The 20748-nt window shown below is 37.4% G+C and overlaps 2 protein-coding genes across 4 annotated transcripts; both read left to right on the top strand.

Moving 5' to 3' along the window:
- The first annotated feature begins 2861 nt into the window (after nucleotides 1–2861).
- On the top strand, nucleotides 2862–14759 carry slmapb (sarcolemma associated protein b). 2 transcript variants are annotated; one of them, XM_065286017.2, is made up of 10 exons: nucleotides 2863–3012; nucleotides 3337–3429; nucleotides 4780–4905; nucleotides 6847–6921; nucleotides 7037–7342; nucleotides 7987–8182; nucleotides 10761–10932; nucleotides 11135–11269; nucleotides 11621–11708; nucleotides 12087–14759. In XM_065286017.2, the coding sequence occupies exons 2-9, from the start codon at nucleotides 3378–3380 to the stop codon at nucleotides 11702–11704; spliced, it is 1146 nt and encodes a 381-aa protein (XP_065142089.1). In that variant the 5' UTR covers nucleotides 2863–3012; nucleotides 3337–3377; the 3' UTR covers nucleotides 11705–11708; nucleotides 12087–14759. The 2 variants fall into 2 exon arrangements, with proteins under 2 accessions (XP_065142090.1, XP_065142089.1); XM_065286018.2 differs by lacking the exon at nucleotides 11621–11708 and having other exon boundaries at nucleotides 2862–3012.
- Nucleotides 14760–14962: 203 nt separating this feature from the next.
- abhd6b (abhydrolase domain containing 6, acylglycerol lipase b) lies at nucleotides 14963–20668 on the top strand. 2 transcript variants are annotated; one of them, XM_065286690.2, is made up of 10 exons: nucleotides 14963–15899; nucleotides 16268–16393; nucleotides 16544–17728; nucleotides 18167–18323; nucleotides 18408–18521; nucleotides 18629–18761; nucleotides 18989–19146; nucleotides 19231–19285; nucleotides 19400–19500; nucleotides 19588–20668. In XM_065286690.2, exons 3-10 carry the CDS (start codon nucleotides 17610–17612, stop codon nucleotides 19768–19770), a joined length of 1020 nt encoding a protein of 339 aa, XP_065142762.1. In that variant the 5' UTR covers nucleotides 14963–15899; nucleotides 16268–16393; nucleotides 16544–17609; the 3' UTR covers nucleotides 19771–20668. The 2 variants fall into 2 exon arrangements, with proteins under 2 accessions (XP_065142762.1, XP_065142761.1); XM_065286689.1 differs by lacking the exon at nucleotides 14963–15899 and having other exon boundaries at nucleotides 16244–17728.
- Nucleotides 20669–20748: the final 80 nt, after the last annotated feature.

Genomic DNA, 20748 nt, shown 5'->3' with positions numbered 1-20748 from the left:
TTTTAAAATGTGTAAACTAAACAACCGCTGCTCAGTAGGGGACACCGCTGTCGTTCTAACCCACTTCACAAGGACTGTCTGCTATGGCCTGGGCTTTTGTGGTAAAAAGCAGCAAGTTCATTGTGCCTTGTGTGATTATTTTCTGCCCTTTCTGCCATCTGTTCTCCTCTCACACTTCACAGCAGGAGCCTACGGCACTGCCCTCTTACCGGGACAGTTTACCTGTCTGCCTTTGAACTTTACACACACATACACCTATTCTCTGGGACTCTCATGGCACCAAGTGTTTTCCTGCAGGCTTTTAACAGCCTTACAGCTGGCTTTAGTGATGCAGATTCAATGTCATGTCACTTTAAAGGGTCGGTCATTGCATAGTGTTGCTAAATAATTTTTCTGTCATTCAATGATAAGTTAAATTTTTTGATTGTTGTGTTTAAATGCAAGCATAGCTTTTGGCTTCATTTGTACCATACTGTTACATGAGTAGTTACATGAGTATGGTGGAACAAAATAAAACGTGGCGATTTTTTAAGCGGATAAAAATGAGAACTTTATTGTATGGAGTCAAGAGCACTTAGTTTGCAGCACTTCGACCTTGCGCGCAGTAACATTATCACTCCTGACTACTCCCCCTCTCGCTCAAACGTCCGTCAATATTACTGCTAACGAGTTCGAAGTGCTGCAAACTAAGTGCTCTTTCACCATAGTGGTTCTCATTTTTTAATTGGCTTAAAAAAATCACCGCGTTTAATTTTGTGCCACCATACTTACTTGTGTAACTACTCATGTAACAGTCTTTAAATAGGGAAAACATTAAAGTGGTGGCTTCTAAAATCATCACTGTTTGGATCCTAAGGAATGAATGGGCCTAGGCTAAATGCTAACATATTCACGACGCACTGTAGAAAGATTAAGTGCACGCATTGAAAAAATATAGTTATGTATTCATTCATCTAAGTTGAGGTAAGAACATAGTAAAATATAGAAAAATGGTGGTGTTTTCCTTTAAATAAAAATTCTGTCATCATTTACTCACCATCTTGTTGTTCTAAACCTGTATAAGTTTCTTTATTCTGCTGTATTTTGATTAATGATGGAAAGCACACAGTTGACTGTACCTATTGACTTCTATAGTATTTGTTTGTGCTATTATGAAAGTCAATGGGTACCATTAACTGTGTGCTTACCACCATTTATCAAAATATCTTCTTTTTGTTCAGCAGAATAAAGAAACTATACCTTTTAAGTGAGATTTCAAGGTCAAAATGAAAAAATAAAATAAAGCCATACACATCTAATCTGGTTATATAGGGGCTTAAACTGTATCAGCTAATACTGAAGAAGATGAGTAATAAAGAAAGAAGGGGTGAGACAGGGGAACAATTTTAATCTTCTAATATTAAAACACTGAATTATTTCAGAAACGGAAATACAGAAGAAAAGCTTTGTTTCTGTTGTCATTGAATAAAAGCTCCAGATGCTTATGTTACATGGATTTATGGGCATGACTCATCCCTTTCAAGGATATATTGATGGGAAGCAGGGAACAAGGTCATTTTAAGCGGTGCGATCCTCTCCTCTGGTTATTGAGTCTGATTTTTCTATGTCTGAGCCACTGTCTATCTTGGTCAGCATTTACGTGGGAAGGATCTACTACGAATGAGACAGGTTTGCCCTGTCACCATGACAACAAGAAAGATCCATATAAATCATCACAAAAATTTTTTCCTTAGAGCACAGCAAAGTCTTCCTTATAAAGGATTTCACGTCTTTTTACATGTGATCACATGACAAACGTGGTTTCACTAAAAGACTTTAAAGGGGACATATCACGAAAATCTGACTTTTTCCTTGTTTAAGTGCTATAATTGGGTCCCCAATGCTTTTATCTACCTAGAAAATGTGCTAAAGATCAACCCAGTAACTTAGTTTTGACAAACCATTCTCTGCAAGCATGTGAAAAAATTCATTGAAATTTGTCTCCCCTTGTGATGTCAGAAGGGGATAATACTGCCCCTTAATCTGCACTATCCAACCACGGCACTGCCATTTAGTGCAGAGATCAGCTTATTTGCATTTAAAGGGACACACCCACAGCACATTTTTGCTCACATCTACAAAGTGGCAATTTTAACATGTTATAATAAATTATCTATATGGTATTTTGAGCTAGAACTTCAAATATATACTCTGAGGACACCAAAAACTTATTTGACATCTCAAAAAAAGTCTTGTGAAATGTCCCCTTTAAGAAAGTTAACGAATGGCTGTATGTGATATTAGCAAAAATATAAAATCCATAAAGATTTGCTTAGATAAATTAAGCGAACTGTCCAGACTCGTATAAACCTAGAAAAACAACATGCTTACATTTATATTAATTTATAAATGTTGGACTTTGGCAACTGGGTATTGTATTTTGTTTAGGCTATTAAGCATTTTCCTGTCGATGGAATCTAATACATAACCTTTCAAAAGCTTCTGAGCATTGTTGATTACTGATGTCATCTTGACATTCAACTAATATTATAATTGATGAAAATGACAGTGCTTTGGTTGGCATTGGTACAAGCACAAATTAACACTATTGTTAACTGTTTTTACATAACATACGCACTAACGAATAAAACAATGGGCCCGAGTGTATTCAGATACGCAGCTGCAGCCTCTTTTTATGCCTCAGGACTCTCGCATGCCCATGTGAGCAAACCGAGACCTTCAGACCATAACCAGCGGGGGGTGTTACATGACAACGCATTCATATATTTTTTTTAAATAACAACGGATATTCCAGTCCAATATTAATTAGCACGTTACAATTAAATTATCGTTCTACATCGGTACCGTTTTCTGTATTCTTATCTTAACTAAACGTTCAGATTATATATTTATAACGGTTGCGGATCCCCCTCCGCTTCAGAATGGATTATTCCAGTTCTCATCGCCGGAGCGAATCGATCGTTAAGCTGAATCTGTTTCAGCACCGACTGAAGTGATATCACGAGTCTTCAGGTAACATCATTTGTTTTCAATGCTAAGACTGAGGTAAAGACGATAAGGTCTTCTTAATCAATACAGTGAAGTTACGATATATTACATAACTGGTATTACGTTATGTCTGTGTGACCTAAAATTTGACGTTTTAACGGGAAAATATAACAGGAAACTTCTTGTAAATCAAAGTAATCTCGATCTGGTGATTAGCTAACATTGATTAGCAAGTTAGCTCAGAATCAACATCACCTGCATATTTCTTTAACTTACTATTATTTACTATTTTGCTTTGACATTGATAATATCTAACAAAATCAATTAAATATAAGTGGTATTTTGCAGAACTTTATTTATTTTGTCGACTGTCACAGTGGGGGGAAATTATGGAGGACCAGAAACTGGAAGATCCACTTAATAAAGTGTCTCTGATCAAAGGTAAAATCACACTACTTTTGTTTAAAGGAGTTTATGTAGTTAGTTGTTGAGGTTTTGAACTGCTCTATTGTGCAAATAGACGTTTACATTAAAATGTGGTCATTGTTTTTTTTACCAAATCATTTAAATAAAGTCTAAATTGATAGCTGTGTTCTGTCAGTAAAATTATTTGTGACTAACTTAACTAAACTTGACTGTATATATGTTGCTGCTCATAAGCTGTTTTGGTGCAGTAAAATAAACTTTTTGCTCTAAACAAACTACACTATCATAACAAATATAATTTGAGTATGCTAAATTGAATCAAGCACGGCAAAGTTTTGTCATTATTAATTGTTCGTTGAAATTTTGTAATATTAAGCCCCTGCTAACACTTTCACCACTTTCTTGCCTCCATTCGCTATATTGTCCATTTCCCTGTCTGCTTATCTCTCTTCCTCTTTGTTACTCTGTTTCTCGTTTTCACTTTTTACACTCACACACATTCACTTATAAATGAGGCCATAGCATTTCTGTGTGTCCCTGTGCTCTGTTGAGAGACTGCGTTTTGATGCAGCATGGCACCAAAGAGCGTTACCCACAGCAAGACCTCATGAAACCTTAATGCCTTCATCCTTAGTGCTCAGATGCTTGTGTATGTTTGGCTACTACAAAATTTTGAATTGCTGTTTATCAGCTTAGTCATGCACGGCATGACATTCAAGGTTCAGTGGGAATACATAACTGATTGCGGTTAATATGGCCATTTATGGTGCACATCCTTGAGTTTATAAGATGAGGTCACACTTGATAAAATGTCCCAGATTTCAGCAACCCATATTTAGAAGAAAAGTAGCACATTTGCCTCCAAGTTAAATGTACAAGAGTGTTTGAATCTACCATTAGTGCAATCAGTTTGCAGTCTATTTATCTGGCTGTAGTCTGAAATGGTATTGGTTAAAATTAGCACTTGAAGTCATTTAATAATATGACAGCTGTATAAATGCCTGGCCGTTCTTTTTGGAGCTGAGGATCTTGGTTAAAGCTATAATGATGATGACATGTTTTTAGGATAGATCTATTCTGAGTCGGGTTATTAATTCATGGAATAAGCCCATTTTCTCACCTCAAGGGAAATTATGCAATTCATTCATATTTAATTAACCTTTGGAGACAGGGTTTGAACTTTGCAGTCGGGAAGTTGAAATGCTACTGGTGCTGATGCAGAGATGGGGACACTGATCGCCTATTAACTGTTGATGAAAGAGTGATTCTCTGATAGCACAGCCTCATAATAGTGTCTAATTATGCATGTAATGGTTCTCATCATTGAATGTCATCAGTGGTGAATGTGTCATGTTTTATTTCCAGATGAGCTGAGCAGGAGCACTGTGGAGGCCAGTGAGTCAGAGAAGATCATCCAGCGGCTGAACCAGGAACTGCAGGAGGCTCATGAGCAGGCCAACACGAGCAAACACAAGTGTGTCGAGCTTCAAGGTAAAAGCCCATATAGATGATTCGCAATTTGATTTTATTTTAGGTCAGATGGAACAAAGATATTGTAAAATGTAGCCCTCAACTTTACTTGACACATATTGATATATATGTACTGTATATATATTTTAATGGATAGATTGGGTACTTGGATTAAACCTGCGTGTACTTTAAAATTTAAAGGATTAGTCCATTTTCTTAAAAAAAAGACTCCAGATAATTTACCACCATGTCATCCAAAATGTTGATGTCTTTTTTTGTTCAGTCGAGAAGAAATTATGTCTTTTAAGGAAAACATTCCAGGATTTTTCTCATTTTAATGGACTTTAATGGAACAGTTTTAATGCAGTTTAAAATTGCAGTTTCAACTGAGTTTCAAAGGACTCTAAACGATCCCAAATGAGGCGTAAGGGTCTTATCTAGCAAAAAAATTTCATTTTTGACAAGAAAAATAAAAAATGCACTTTTAAACAACCACAACCCGTCTATCTCCGGTCCTGTGACGCGCCAGCGCGACCTCTCTAATTGCGTAATGCCGTGGAAAAGTCACATGTTACATATATGAAACGCACATTTGTGGACCATTTTAAACAATAAACTGACACAAAGACATTAATTAGTATCATTCGACATACAACAACGTCCGAACGGTCCTCATTCTCCACACTTGTAAATACTGGGGCGTAGTTTCGCATACATCATCCGTGACCTCTTGACGTGATGACGTATTGCGTGAGGTCGCGGTGGCGTGTCACAGGACCGGAGATAGACGAGAAGTTATGGTTTAAAATTGCATTTTTTTTTTATTGTCAAAAATGACAATCGTTTCGCTAGAAAAGAAGCTTATACCTCGTTTGGCATCATTTAGATTCCTTTGAAACTCCGTTGAAACTGCAATTTTAAACTGCATTAAAACTGTTAAGTGTTGGGGTCCATTAAAGTTCATTAAAATGAGAAAAATCCTGGAATGTTTTCCTCCAAAAAACAATTTCTTCTCGACTGAAAAAAAACATCCACATTTTGGATGACATGGTGGTGAGTAAATTATCTGGATTTTTTGTAAGAAAATTGACTAAACCTTTAAGCTTTTCTGTAGCTCAGTTGGTATAGCATGGCATTAGCAATGCTGAGGTCATAGGTTTGATTCCCATAATGCACTATGGCTGTGTCCAAAATAGCTTTCTGTTGATAGTTTTCAGTCACGTGACGTGATTTAAATCAGAAAAATATTAATATATGATTCCATATTTCCTAGTCACTAAAACCGCCACATTTTTACATCTATTTCGTGGAAAATTTCTCTCCTAATATCAATACTTTTATTCACTTATTACCTACATTAGTTTAATATAGTCCACTTAAATAACATCATTCATTCATTTATTATTACTTTTGGACATCACTACAAAATGCCTGTCCCCTCAAATAACGCACTATTTAAGAGTATAGGGGGCTATTTCGTAAATGTTGTGCTCCTGTAAAGCTCAGTGGTAGAGCAATACAGGATATTTATTAAAAGCACAAAGGTCATGGGTTTGAACCCTGGGAACACACAGGGGTGGTTTCCCAGACAGGGATTATCTTAAACCAGGACTAGGCTTTAGTTTAATTAGGAAATATAACTAGTTTTAACAAACATGCCTTACTAAAAACATTACCTGTGTGCATTTTAAGGCAAACAAAGGGCACTGATGTATTTTAAGATATGTCAGTGCAGGTTGCTTTCACTTTGGACAGCTCTTGCATTTATTTTAGTCTAGGACTAGTCTAATCCCTGTCCGGGAAACTGCCTCACAGAGTCATAAAAATGTATACCTTGTTATGCACTGTAAGTTGTTTTGGATAAAAGCATCGGCAAATGCATAAATGTAAATTTAAATGAAATGATTTAAAGTAGATGTTTTGCTCATCATGCCCCCTGTTGGCTAATGGTGTGCATTACAGGTTTCTTAGAAGAGGAGAAGAGAGCGAACAAGCAGCAAGCAGAGGAGTCAGCAAAACAGATGAAGGTCTTACAGAGTAAGTGATGGAGGGTGTGTCTGATATTTAGCATCTGCGTACTTTGCAAACATTTTATAATGACCAACGGTCTTTGTGTGTGTGTGTGTGTGTGTGTGTGTGCATGGGCATCCAGCTCAGCTCCAAAAGATGAAAGAAGAAATGGAGAATCTCAGGGATCAGAAGGAGAGTGAGGTATTCGGCATGGGACAGGAATTGCACACAGCTCAGGAGGAAGTGCAGGTGTTGCGCCGGACTATGGAGAAAATGGCAGCCGAACAAAAGCACGAGGTCAGCGCGCTGAAGGGGAACCTCGCTACGCTCACCTCCGAGCTGGAGAAATGGCAATTGGCCGCGAACAAGTATGAATGGGAACTTGACAGTGTACAGGCCACTCACCAGCAGCTAAACCAGCAGAGAGACAAAGCTTCCAAACAACAAGGTACCTACAACCCCAACTTACTGCTGATAGGCCTGCAATGTTTAGGCATAGATCTTACTTATACTTATTGAAGTTAATGTCCTGTAAATTTAGTAGATCTTTTTATGACAAACAAACTTGATGTCTCATCATATTTTTGTCCAGTCAGATGGTCTCAATAATGGTGATGTCACTCTCCTCAATACCACATGCAACTGACTAGCAAAGAGAAAATCATGATTTAGGGCTGTGACTTTACCTGTGACTTTGCTCATGTTTGTTTATTGAAAGGATGAGTCTATGAATTTGTCTGTATTCAACTGGAAATACATTACCAGGACAGACGTGTGTTCAAAATGTATCATAGTGTCACCAATAAAAGGGTGGTAAAGTTTGTAAAAGCAGTAGTATGAAGTTAGTTAGTTTTGAATTTGTACCAAATTCAGCCATATTAGGTCAATATGCCCCGTATTCTTGACCTAATGAGTATGAATGAGAAGCGTAATGGGTTTGTGGTCGTACAGGTTACAAGTCAAGCCCCGGGTTCATAAAACAGCGACAGCAGTAACTTAACAGAGATGATTCTCTCTTCTTACATCACGTTTACTGTTATGTAACTCAGTAGTGTTGTGAATTATGTTATGTGTGTGTGCTGTATATGTCAGCCAGTGAGTTGGAGGGTCTGCAGAAGGACTGTGAGAGCCTGCGGAGAGACTGTGCATCTCTGAGATCCGAGAGAGATCAGCTGGCTGAAAAACAGCAGAAAGAGAAGATCGGCCTGCAGAATGAGAACAGCAGCCTGCGCTCGGAGAGAGAGCAGTTACTGAAGAAACAGCAGCAATTAGAGAAAGAGCTAGATAGGTTTGTATTTCACTAAAGCAGTTACGTTGACGGTGAAGTGTGTCATTTTTCATGCATCATCAGATTGAAAAATTAGACAATTGAATAATGATCAGACTGCCATTCTTAACCAAAAATGCTGTTATTCTTTCTGTTAACACAGCTGATTGTACTGCAATGACATTTCATAGTGACCATGTCATGCTAGAAATAGGGAAAAAAGGCACTATAGCAATATTTCATGTGACTCATCCATTATATTACAATGCCTCATTTAGATCACCAGACACTTTCTTGCTGTGTGTTTCCCGCCTTTTTCAATGAGGTCATTAGATGGCGTTTCTAATTCTAGTTGTCATAAATGAGTACTGTACACTGCAGTAACTGATGAGAGATGGATGATGTGAACTCCACTGCTTTGCTCTAGTTTGCATAAAGAACTTTTCTCAACTTTGTCGTGTCGGACACGCCCACTTCCTGAAGACTGCCACTTCCTGTCATCAACGGTCACTGTCCCTCGAAAGCAGGGACAGTGTAACAAAATACCGTTTACTGCCTAAGCTAGGGGTTTTTAAACTTTTTTGTCAGTCAAACCTCATTGGCTTAAATAATTTACTTAAAGTACCCCCACCAAGATTTTAAGTAAATATTTCATTAATTTAATAGCACATTTGCATGTTTATCTACAAAAACATTTTTCATTTTATTAGTAGTATTTAACATAAATATTGTTATTATTATCGTCATCTTGTAATTTTCTTTCTTTAATAATCTTTTTTGTTATTAAGTGTTTTTTTTTACTTTTTTTATTTTAAAGAGGAGATTTCACAAACTTTTTTTAAGATGTAAAATAAATATTTGGTGTCCCCAGAGTACATATGTGAGGTTATAGCTCAAAATATCGTATAGATAATTTATTATAGCATGTTAAAATTGCCACTTTGTAGGTGTGTGCAAAACTGTGCCATTTTTGGGTGTGTCCTTTTAAATGCCATTGAGCTGATCTCTGCATGTAATGGCAGTGACGTGGTTGGATAGTGCAGATTAAGGGGCGGTATTATCCCCCTCTGACATCACAAGCGGAGCCAAATTTCAATGACCAATCTCATGCTTGCAGAGAATGGTTTACCAAAACTAAGTCACTGGGTCGATCTTTTTCACATTTTCTAGGTTGATAAAAGCACGGGGGACCCAATTATAGCACTTAAATGTGAAGAAGTCACATTTTCATGAAATGTCCCCTTTAAAATTATAATTCTTTCATTGACTCGTGAACCCTCTGTAATTCCCTTGCAAACCACCAGGAACCACAGTCTGGGAACCCTGCGCTAAGTCAATGTTATGGAATGGACTACAAAAGTTATATAATGATGTACAAAAACAGCTGAATGTCATTGGAGCTGATAGTGTAGTGGGCAGCGCACCGACATGTGATGCTTTTGCACTTTCGGTGACCCAAATTGGATTCCCGGCTTGTGGTCATTTGCCGATCCCGTACCCCTCTCTTCAATCACTCAGGGTTCCCACGGGTCCTTAAAATCCTTGAAAGTTTGTGAATCTGGGGGGGATTCAAGGTCCTGGGAAGTTTTTGAAAATATACATACATAGATACAGGTCATTGAAGTGCTTGAATCTATTTTATGCAAGAAGTTTCCTGTGTCCCTGTAATGCCGTCTTTGGCAATATTTCAGATAGCGATATACTTCCTGGCTCCCACGTCACCCTGTCTTTGTCGTTAAGCCTCACCATTGGTTGAATTTGATATACACATTCAGACGCACTTACCCTTGGAATTGTCGCCAAAGTGTCACCGCAGTGACGCAGCGCGAGTTCCCTCGAAAGGGAAATGTAACAATGTATCTTAAAAGATAACACAATGTAACCTTGCTCTCACTTGAAATGTGTCCCCACATTTAGTCCTTGAATTTGAGGGTGTTGGACCTGGAAAGTCCTTAATACGTCCTTGAATTTGAAGTTGACTAAGGTGTGGGAACCCTGATCACTGTCAAAATAATGGCCATAAAAATCGGCAAAAAATATAGCTTAAAAACAGCTGAAAGTCATTAATCCCCAAAAAACTGGGGTTCCTGTGTGTCTTCTGGTCAAACATCCTTCAAAAGTTTCCCATTGTGTTCCAATGAAAACGATAACAAAAATCAAGTTTGAACCATCATGAGGGCACATTTATTTTTTTATTTTTTTGATGTTGTTCATTTAACTAGGAATGACTTCATATTTGATTTTGCACATTAGACTGTGGTAGGTGAAAGTATTTAAACTTATTTAAACTCAGTTCCGTTTAACCTCCTAAGACCTGAGATTTGGTTTGTCTTTTTTCAAATTTCTACCAGCTATTTTGGGGTTAGAAAGAACCAATAAATATATTAACTAAATATTTTTCATTGAACATGAAGCAATGTAATTTTCCATGTTTGCGGTCCCAGAATTAAATATTATGATGCAAACAACAAAAAAATGTGATGTCCATGTATGTGGATATCCAGGTCTTAGGAGGTTAAATAAAAGAGATGCTGTCTTGGCAGAGACATGCTGTGATGATGTCATCTCAAATCTAAACCTGCAATCTGACTCTTCACAGCTTCAAAAAACAAAACGCAAGCCTAAGCAGCACAGTCACGACCCTGGAAAAGACGCAGGCAGACTTGGAGAAACGTCTGAGAGCCCTGCAGGAAGAACACCAGAAAGACACCGGCCAGTTCAATAGCCAGCTGGAGCAAAGCAACAGCAGGATCAAAGAACTGCAGAAAGAGGTTATTCCCATAGTGCTTGAGAAAGAGAGCGGGAAAGTAGAGCCGACACTCATTAACAGTCACGTCACAAAAGAGCTTTGTACCTAAATAAAGGAAGTTGCCCCTAGACACAGAAGTGTGTGTGTGATGTGTGTTACTGACTGGGTTTGGTGTCTTGTTGAAAGGTTTTGACTCTCTCTCTCTGTCTCTCTTTCTCTCGCAGTACGAGGACATCCAGGCAGAGCTGTCGGGCCTGAGGGAGAAGCATGAGAATGCAGAGGAGGAGAAACGTTCAATCAGTCTGGAGCTACAGCACAGCCAAGAGCGCCTGAGGCTACAGCAGGACAAAGAAAACCATGTGAGTGTCCACTTAATGCTAACGCTAAACAACAGGGGCACTGACAATAGGGACAGTTCAAGAGGAGAGCGCACAGATTGCATTGATTTTGCCCTTGAACTCAAAGTTGTAAGACAATGTTGGACTATGCAATGTTTAGATTTTGTCAGATTGAGTAGATTGAAGTGTATCATTTTAAGGCCTTAAACACCTCTATAAGCCGTCCATGCCACCCCATGTGTGAGCAGGACAGGTAGTCAATTTGCGCTGCACACTTCACCTCAAATAGTCTTGATGATTATTATAAAATTTACCATTCTGATAATAGCCCACACAAAGTTCTCTGTAATATTCCTCCCTTCCCTCTTTTAGCTGTCTTTATTGCAGCCCATCCTAGCCGTAGCCATCGGCCTTGTCCTGGCTTTGCTGTATTGGTGCTTGGGCCCATTGTGGTAGAAAGGTACACAGTGCTCAATCTCATTCCTCCGCTTAAGCATCCATTGCCTTTAGATCTATGCATGAACACTAAACAGTTTCTCTGCTTAAGCTATGAAACGCCATCATTCGTTTCCCTACTACTACAGGTCGGCATTGTATTCTAAGACAAGGGTTACCTAACAAAATAACTCAGTTTGTAGGTTGTAGTTTACCAACGTCCCTTTGAGGCATCTCAGCTTTCTGTTTATCTCCTGTCATGTCCTCCTCTTACCTCTGTGTGGTGCCTGTGCTTATGGCTTTCGACCCCGTCTCGCCTCATGTGCATCCCTGATTGTTAACGTGGACTTATTAAGCCGCGCTGACAGATGATGTCATTACTGTGTCATGTTTGTTCTCGCAGGGTAAATGGATCAAGTGGATGCCCGTCGCCGCCACTGTCACTGTTGCTGTGACGTCGTATTTGCTCTTAAAGACCTCAAAATGATGAACCAGTAGCAAGCACCCATCGTGGTAAACGATGTGCACCTAGTAGTTGTTTCTTTTACACATTGTACCCTTGTAGTCTGTGTGGTGTTACGGGTAACAAATGCAACTTGTTACTTAAATATTGAAGGCCTTAGAATAATAATAATAATAATTGTGCAAAATACCCTCATGTGCACCTTATATATATAGCTTATATTTTAAATGATAGATTCTGTATGCATAGCTTTTTTGAAGTATCTGGTTAATACAGGTATTTTACACTGTTGCTTTGCTGAACAAACACTTGGTGAACTGCCTTATGAAACATAACCAGATAATCAAATGTTTATACCTCCCTAAAAAAAAAAAAAAAACTTTCCATGAGCTCATATACCTGGAGTGTTGGAATTTAACACGTTACCCACCCCACTGCAATAATGCATTTACTATACGTCATTGCAGAACTACAAAGCCATTAGTGATTAGAAATGCCTATGCACTGTGCTTTATGTGGTAAGGATTTACCATTCTGTATTAATGAAGATGTTGATGATGATGATAATAATGCTGACTTAGGACATTAGAGCACTAATGTGTCCTGATAAAATCTATATAATAGAGTGTTTAGGATTTATGTGTATTATTTGTACAGAGATTGAAAATATACCCAAATATATGCTAATTGAAATAAATAAAACTAGATCTCTAAAGGTATTCGTATGTTTTTTTTATTTTTATAAATTGAATGCTTTTCATAACTGGAACCGAACAAGACTAAGATGTTGAAAAGGGCACAAATGGACTTCTACTAATCAATAGTCCCAGAACAGTGTTTGGCAGACACGTACAACTAAATGCGCACACATTTATAATGTAATGCAGTCCACATCAATGAGTCATCTCTCCTCTGTACCTCATGGGAAATAAGGTGTAGCATCACCAGAGATTAGTTTATCAGTAATGATGATCAGACCTTCACGTCGGCTGAATTCCCCTGGCATCAGGATCTTGTTTCTGATCTCCATTGTTTTAATAAATGCATTTTTCGAGCATCATGCTCTGGTTAAAAACAGCTTGTAGACCGATTGTAAAATCATAATTATGGGTCAGACTGAGGGTGTAGGGCACTCCCACAACCAGGAGGGCATTCACATTGCTTTAGCGCTCTCAAATTGCACTTTTTGGTTTGGTATAAATAGTCTGCAGATCCAAAATAGCACTTATTTATTAACATCAGAAAAAATGGAGGACTTGAACAATAATGTTGCTGCAGCTGAAATCATTCTAGTTGCTTATGCACAAGGGAGGAAGATACAGAAGGAAGCCTTCATGCACTGATGCAATGAGCACCTAAATTATGACCTCACTACTGGAGCTCCTAAACGTCATAAAAGTATCACACGGCCCAGCTTTAGACCGCTTGAGTTAAACTCTAGTGTTTTTGGATTGTGAGAAAGTCAAGTTTGGGTGACCATGATGCTTGTATAAACATTGTGGACTCTGTAGCTTTACTGCTTACTTTTTTACTGAGCATCTCTACCACTCTTCCAAACTGACCTTAGTGAAAACAGTCAGAAGTCCCTGAATTTGCCCATCTTCAACTTTAGCCGGGATGGTATGGAAAGGCACTGGGTGCTTAAGGGGATGGACTAGCTTGTGGTAAACCAATAGCTTGTTTTGCCCATTTAAGGTCAACGTTGGTCCACAGAAGATCCATCCAAGCATGGTGGAGTAAGGGGATGTGATGGTTCCTGTCTCATGAGGTCCTGCTGGACTAGAATTTTGCTGCACATGTGACATGTCATGATGATGAAATTCAGAATAGTCCCTATATGTGTCCCTATTAAATCTAAAGAAACAACTTTTACCCTGACAAGGCAAACTCCAATGTCTATCTTGAACTTGAACTCCAGACTGCTGTTGTTCTTAAATCTGGACGCAGGGAGGTGCCAGACTTGCCTGCCAAAGCTATGGTGGGCCCAAATGTCTATAAAGGCGAGGTAAAGGTATCCCCTCATGTTTGTCTTTTAACACAAAACCTAAAGTTGAGAGATTCTGTTTGCAATTTAGATATTATCTGGTTTCCCTGGGTTTACGTGTTCATCTTCCCTTGTTACAGTAAGGTGTAATAACGATAGGAGAGTCCTACATAGAGTCCTTATGCATCCAGCACATAAAGCTGCCTTATCTCATATGTGGGTGATTCTCGTGAAATTAGACTTATGAGGTGTCATGAAACATTTTGATAAAAAAATAAATGCAAAGTCGGAGTGTCAAAAGAAGAAGCATACAGTTACAAACATCTCTTCATGTACTATTTTGCACATGATTTCAAATGACATCATACAAACCAATTTTGTTGTTTTTTCCACATTTAAGGGGAACATTTTCATTACCGCAATGTGTCCATGACTGGATTTGGGTTCTTTGACATGGAAATATTTATAATTAAAAAATCTAAAAAAAATAAAAGCTTCAGTGCATGTTATACCATAAACATTTACAGTAAAGAAACATGTGGTATTTGGTGATCATTGGTAAATGTAGAGACAATAATAAGGAATATAAATGTGTCCAAGACCAATTTTCTCATCCTCCGCAACAATTTTCAATCATTGTTTAAACCCTCAAGGAACTAACATTTTTTTTTTAATTGTTGGAAGGGAGATAATTGACTGTGACACTCAAGATGGCTACCAGGTTCTTATTTTTTTCTCTCCAGATAAAAGTTTAAATTTTGTTTGTCATAGTACCTAAGCAACTTCTTAGTTCTCATTACCGAAACATGAGTTTGTAAATGCATATATTTAATGTAATATCATGTTGCGGTAATGATAATTTTTTATAATGATAATCTAAAAAACTTAATTCTATAGAAAATATTTTTTAAATCCTCTGAAAATAATGGTTATAGTAAGTTAAGACCTTAATCTTATATGTGGAAAAAATGGCTTCAAGGGCTTTTTAAGCTGATGGCCATATACTTCTCTAATGATTCATACTGCATGCAAGTTGTTTTTAGTGCATTTAACTCTTTATTATTTATAAAACACTTGTCACATTTGATTTCTTTCTACTACTTGTTTTTCAGTCATTTGGGGTTTCGTGTCCTGCCAGCAGCTTTGTTTGGGAAGATTAGCATGTAATAAATGCAACTGAGGTTTCTAGTATGCAATTACATTAGGAAGTTTGTCCAAAACTCCTCTGGTGTTAACAACCAGCTGCAACATCACTAGAGAGTACTCAGAGCCGGTTACCATAGTGAAGTTTGATGATTATCTATTTGGAGGTCACTGGGTATTGCAATAGTCATCTGAAGTTGCTTGCACAAACAATTAAATGTTTTAAAAGCAAAATAAAAATTAATAAAGTTTACTTAAGGTCAATTTCAATCCTTTTATTAAACTTCTTGTGTCTTTAGGCATTTTGTACCTTGAATGTCTTTTTAACATCTTCATTATTTCTCATCAGGTTGCAGGCAGAAATTTAATATCTTGTGGTGGCATCAATCATGAAGGGTTTATCCTGTGATATATTCATGCAGGCACTTTTACTTTTCTCATCGATTTCATTCATTTTAATGATCACATTATCATTATTTTAATGGTATTCGTATGTGAGGTGACCATGCAATTTGCAAAGACAACACGACCTGAGATGATTGATAATACAGACAGTACCATCAATCTCAAGTTTTATCCTGTAGAGAAGAGTCGTCTTTAATTACTTATCAAATAAAATCTCCCAGGTTAGTTGTGACATCTCACAACATCTCTGACAAACACTGTCTCAAAAATGTACCATTTGTGCCTAGTTTTAATCATTTTTGTGCTTGGAAAAATCATACAACCAGTTTCACGACATGACATAAACTGTTTTGACAGTCACAGTAAAGATGGGACGTGTCTTGTGAACCACCTGACAACTAAATCTAGAGATTATGATATACAAGTTCAAAATAATGACATGAATGTCCAGGGTAGTAGCCCTTTCAATGGCACAAATACTAGTATGACAAAAAAAACTTTATAAGAATGTCAAAAACGTGCCATAAACATATCCATATGACCCATATGTTTTCAATTCAATAGACTTTTATTGTCACACATTGTCCAGGGCCTGTAAAGATGCAGCATGGACTCTGTCTGTCTCAGTTCAGGGTCCTGGAAAATTGAGCATCACTCTCAGGATCAGCTGGATGGTTCTTGCATTGTTACCTTAACCTACACTGCTCTGAGCCTGGTAAGACAACACCTTTGATTATATTGATTTATGTCTATTTCTATGAAGAGGACACAAAATATACAGCCATTTTTTTTCTAATCTTATTCTCTGTTCTTTTTCATTTACGTTTTGCAACTCTGATTGCGATTTGTTGTGTTGTGCTGATAGATCATGATCAAAACAATAACAGCAATGAGGAGCTGTCTCAGCCAGACATGGAGATAAACACATGTGACAGCACTGCTGAGACAGTTTTACTGTCTGATGCTAGTAGAGTCATCAGTCATGGCCCAGGTCTGACTCTGAGCAACGGCATTACAGGACAGAAAAACATGTAGACTTCAGCAAAGCTGTTGAGTGTAGCTTGAAATTAGGTCCACAACTAGGGGTGGCACCTAGACCCAAACCTCAAGACCCATAAAATTGAAATGCACTAACATAAAACTAATAAGTATTATGATTTATACAATCCTTTTAGTTATGCAAGGATTGTACTACAAAATTTGCACCGATAAAAATGTCCAATGCCGATACCGATATTCATTTTTTATGACAGATACAGATAGTTTTGCTATTCAGAAAGTATCTGGATAAATGTTTGTGTAATATTAAATGAACCGTATTAAAAATATCTAAATCATGTGCCATCTTATTAATTATGTATTTTATTAAGAGTAATTTGACTGGTTTTCCATCTTAACTCATTGATTTATAAAAGTCACGTGATCACAGCACACACACTGCTTTCTCTGGATGCCATCTCAGTGTTTACTGGGATAAGCAGACAACTGCTGGGCTTTTAGATATGCAAGGACAAACATTACACTAACCTGCTACAACACATGCAATGGGATGTTTTTTATCTGTGTCGTGAAGCTGCTGCCATTCATTTAATGATGCCCATATAGGATAAAACTTATGAAGTAAGTACTTCTTAACTATTCCATATGTAAATATGTTAAAAACTATGCTTTTGTGACGCCATGAAAAAACAAATAGATGAAAATGTGTATATTTTAAGGTCATGGTTAGATATCTAGGTTACATGTATTGATTGGATACAAACACATATTGCCAAACCCTCCCCTGCTTTAAATCTGACTAATGCAACCAATGTATATGAGTTTTAAAATAAATCTCTTAAAGTAATACATGGCATTTTCTGTTCAGAATTCAGATTGTATTATATTTGTTTTGTTATTTAGCAGGTTTTTCACTATCAAAAAACGTCATCATGGATATGGATATGGTGAATATGTTTGCCATCGCTGCAGGGACTCTTGCCATCCCTCTGCTTTTGTTCATGGCCTCATTTATGCTGTGGCCATCATCACTAATCAAATTCTATTATTGGTAAATACCTCTTATATATATAAAATATTTATATATTTATATTTATTTATATATAATTATTATATATATATATTATTATCATATTATTATTATTATATATAAAATCTGTCTTATATATATATGTGTGTGTGTGTGTGTATAATGCATACTATACATACAGTATATTTATATTCTATAGTCATTTATATTCATATCTAATTATCATTCTTTATAACAACAGTAGGTTTAAAGGACACATTCTTAATTTGAGGATTTTTGAAGTACTATAATACATTTCAGCAAATGTCTGCTAAATCCTTTGTACAAAGGTCCAGTTTTTAACAGAAGATACACAAGATGCTCTTTGTAACATTCTCAGATCATGCTGATGATCATTTGGATGCATATATTATTAATTAATTCATATATTGAACATCCTATTTTGCCTGTGTTTGTGAGGTACTGGAGGAGAACATTAGGTTTGCAGATACGTTATGCTGACTGTGGAGGTTATCGCTTCTGTTACTCATGCAGAGGAAAACCAGGCCTCAGGCCCTCTATATTGATGCTACATGACTTTTCTGCTCACAAAGATACGTGGCTCCAGATGGTGAAGGTATAATTTACAAATCCGTGTTTGTGACGTTACAAAAAATACCATTTGTGTTATTGAGAAATACAACTTGTGTCTTCTGAACAGTATCTTCCTAAACATCTGCACCTGCTGTGCTTAGACATGCCAGGCCATGAGGGCACAACACGTACTTGCACAGATGACTATTCAATTCAGGGCCAAGTCAAGAGAATACGGCAGGTATTCGTTTGATGAATAGAAATACATTTCTGTGGAAATAAGAAATCTGCATTTATTTGTATTGGCAACAGTTGTAAAAATTCAGTTGTTCTGAATTTTATTGTCAGTTTGTAGAGGCCATTCGACTAAACAGAAAACCATTCCACCTGGTGGGCATTTCAATGGGTGGGACGGTAGCAGGAGTATATGCAGCCAGCTATCCATCAGATCTCTGCAGTATGACCCTCATCTGCCCAGCCGGTTAGTATAACATCTTTAAAACAAAGTAATCAGTTTATTTAATGAACAACGTATATTTTGAAGAATTATCTCACAGGTCATTTTTATACAATAATTGGATCCTTAAGGTTGAATTACTTTATTTAAGGGTGAACTATGCCTTTAACATGAAGGTGTAAAAATAATAGTGGAAAAACTAAATTATAACATTTACTCTCTATTATCAATCCCACATTTTTCCTCCGAAGGCCTGAAGAACCAAAACAAAAGCAAGTTTGACAGTCAAATGCTTGATGTGGAGCACAGCCAGAACATGCTGAACATTCCTCTTATTCCATCCAACCCAGAAGACATGGACGAGATGCTGAAACTCTGCTCTCATGTGCGATTCAGAGTGCCTCAACAGGTGACAAATGCATTGTTTTTTAGTCTCAAACACAGTTCAGACATATCGGCATGAACTATGTGTGACGATTACCTTTGATTCCAGATTCTTCAAGGCCTGGTGGATGTAAGGACACCACACAATGACTTTTATTATGAGGGTCAGTATAATTATACTTATTGTAAAGTACTCATAATTATAAAATATTGTTTGACATTTTCGGTTTTGCACAATTGTACCCACTTTGTCTAATATCTTTACTCTAAATTCACAGTTTTCATGGCAATTATGGGTGAAAATTCAAGATTTGCCTTGCATGAGCACATACAGCAAATAACTGCCCCTTTGCAAATCATCTGGGGCAAACAGGACCAGGTATGTGTAAAAGTATAAGGAAATACACTCTCACACACATACACAGAGTTCGTGATACAGTACATACTCCTCCTGTGCTTTTTTTAGATTGTGGATGTGTCCGGGGCAGCAGTGCTCAAAGAAGCTATCCCAGCCTCCCGTGTTGATCTGTTGGATAACTGTGGCCATTCTGTGGTGATGGAGCGACCACGCCAAACAGCCAAACTCATTTTTGATTTTATTATCTCCCAGCAGAGCCCAGCGAGTGCCAGCACAAAAAAGAAATCCTGAGATGTCTGCCATCAGCTGTATATTTTATTATAGTTAAAGCTGAGGTGTGTAATTTCTGTGCCACTAGAGCAGGGATGGGCAACTTCGGTCCTGGAGGGTCGGTGTCCTGCAGAGTTTAGCTCCAACTTAGCTCCCAAAAAGTTTCTAGTATAACTAGTAAGACCTTAATTTGCTGCTTCAGGTGTGTTTAATTATGGTGGGAGCTAAACTCTGCAGGACACCGGCCCTCCAAGGACGAAGTTGCACATCCCTGCCCTAGAGCATTCAGAACTCCTAAAGTTGTGGTAGTTGACACCGTAGATCAGTGGCATCTGGTGACTTCTCTTCCGAAGAGTGCGAATTCAAAATATGTGTTTGTTGCATCATGTGAACTCTGTGCATCATGCATCTTGTCAAAATACGTGTCTGCTGCACACGTGTTTAAAGGGTTTATGATAAATTACATATTGTGATGAGCTTTACATCATGCACCATCGAAAAAGAAGTCACTGGCCGCCACTGTCGTAGATCAGTATTGTGATTTTTATGATATGCTGAACTACAGTATTGTTCAAACATTTAGGGTGATTGAAATGGTTCTCACAAACTTAGTAATCTTTTTATCGAAAGGTGTATAAATATTAGAAATAACTTTTGTTGACTGAATTATAAGTGACAAAATTTTTTACTCATTTCTTTCATTAGAAAGCTAATATTGTATTTAAACAATATTTTTTTTAAATGGACGACTTGAACCAAATAATGTACAAAAAGCTGCCAATAAAAGCCTGTTATAGATGGAAATGTCTTTTATACTGTTTTAAAAGCATTTCACAGCAAGACCTCAAGAACCTGCTTGATAAAATCCCGAAGTAAAACTTTACAAACTCTATAGTCACAGGGTGACTAGACTAAAGATGTTAAAGGAAAAGTTCGGTATTTTACACTTAAAGCCCTGTTTTCAGATTGTTTATGATGAAATAGAACAGTTTTGACTGA

The sequence above is a fragment of the Paramisgurnus dabryanus genome, chromosome 21 (genome assembly GCF_030506205.2).
Source record: "Paramisgurnus dabryanus chromosome 21, PD_genome_1.1, whole genome shotgun sequence".
NCBI lineage: Eukaryota > Metazoa > Chordata > Actinopteri > Cypriniformes > Cobitidae > Paramisgurnus > Paramisgurnus dabryanus.
Note: the sequence above shows the minus strand (reverse complement) of the source record. Positions and strands in the feature narration are given on the sequence as shown.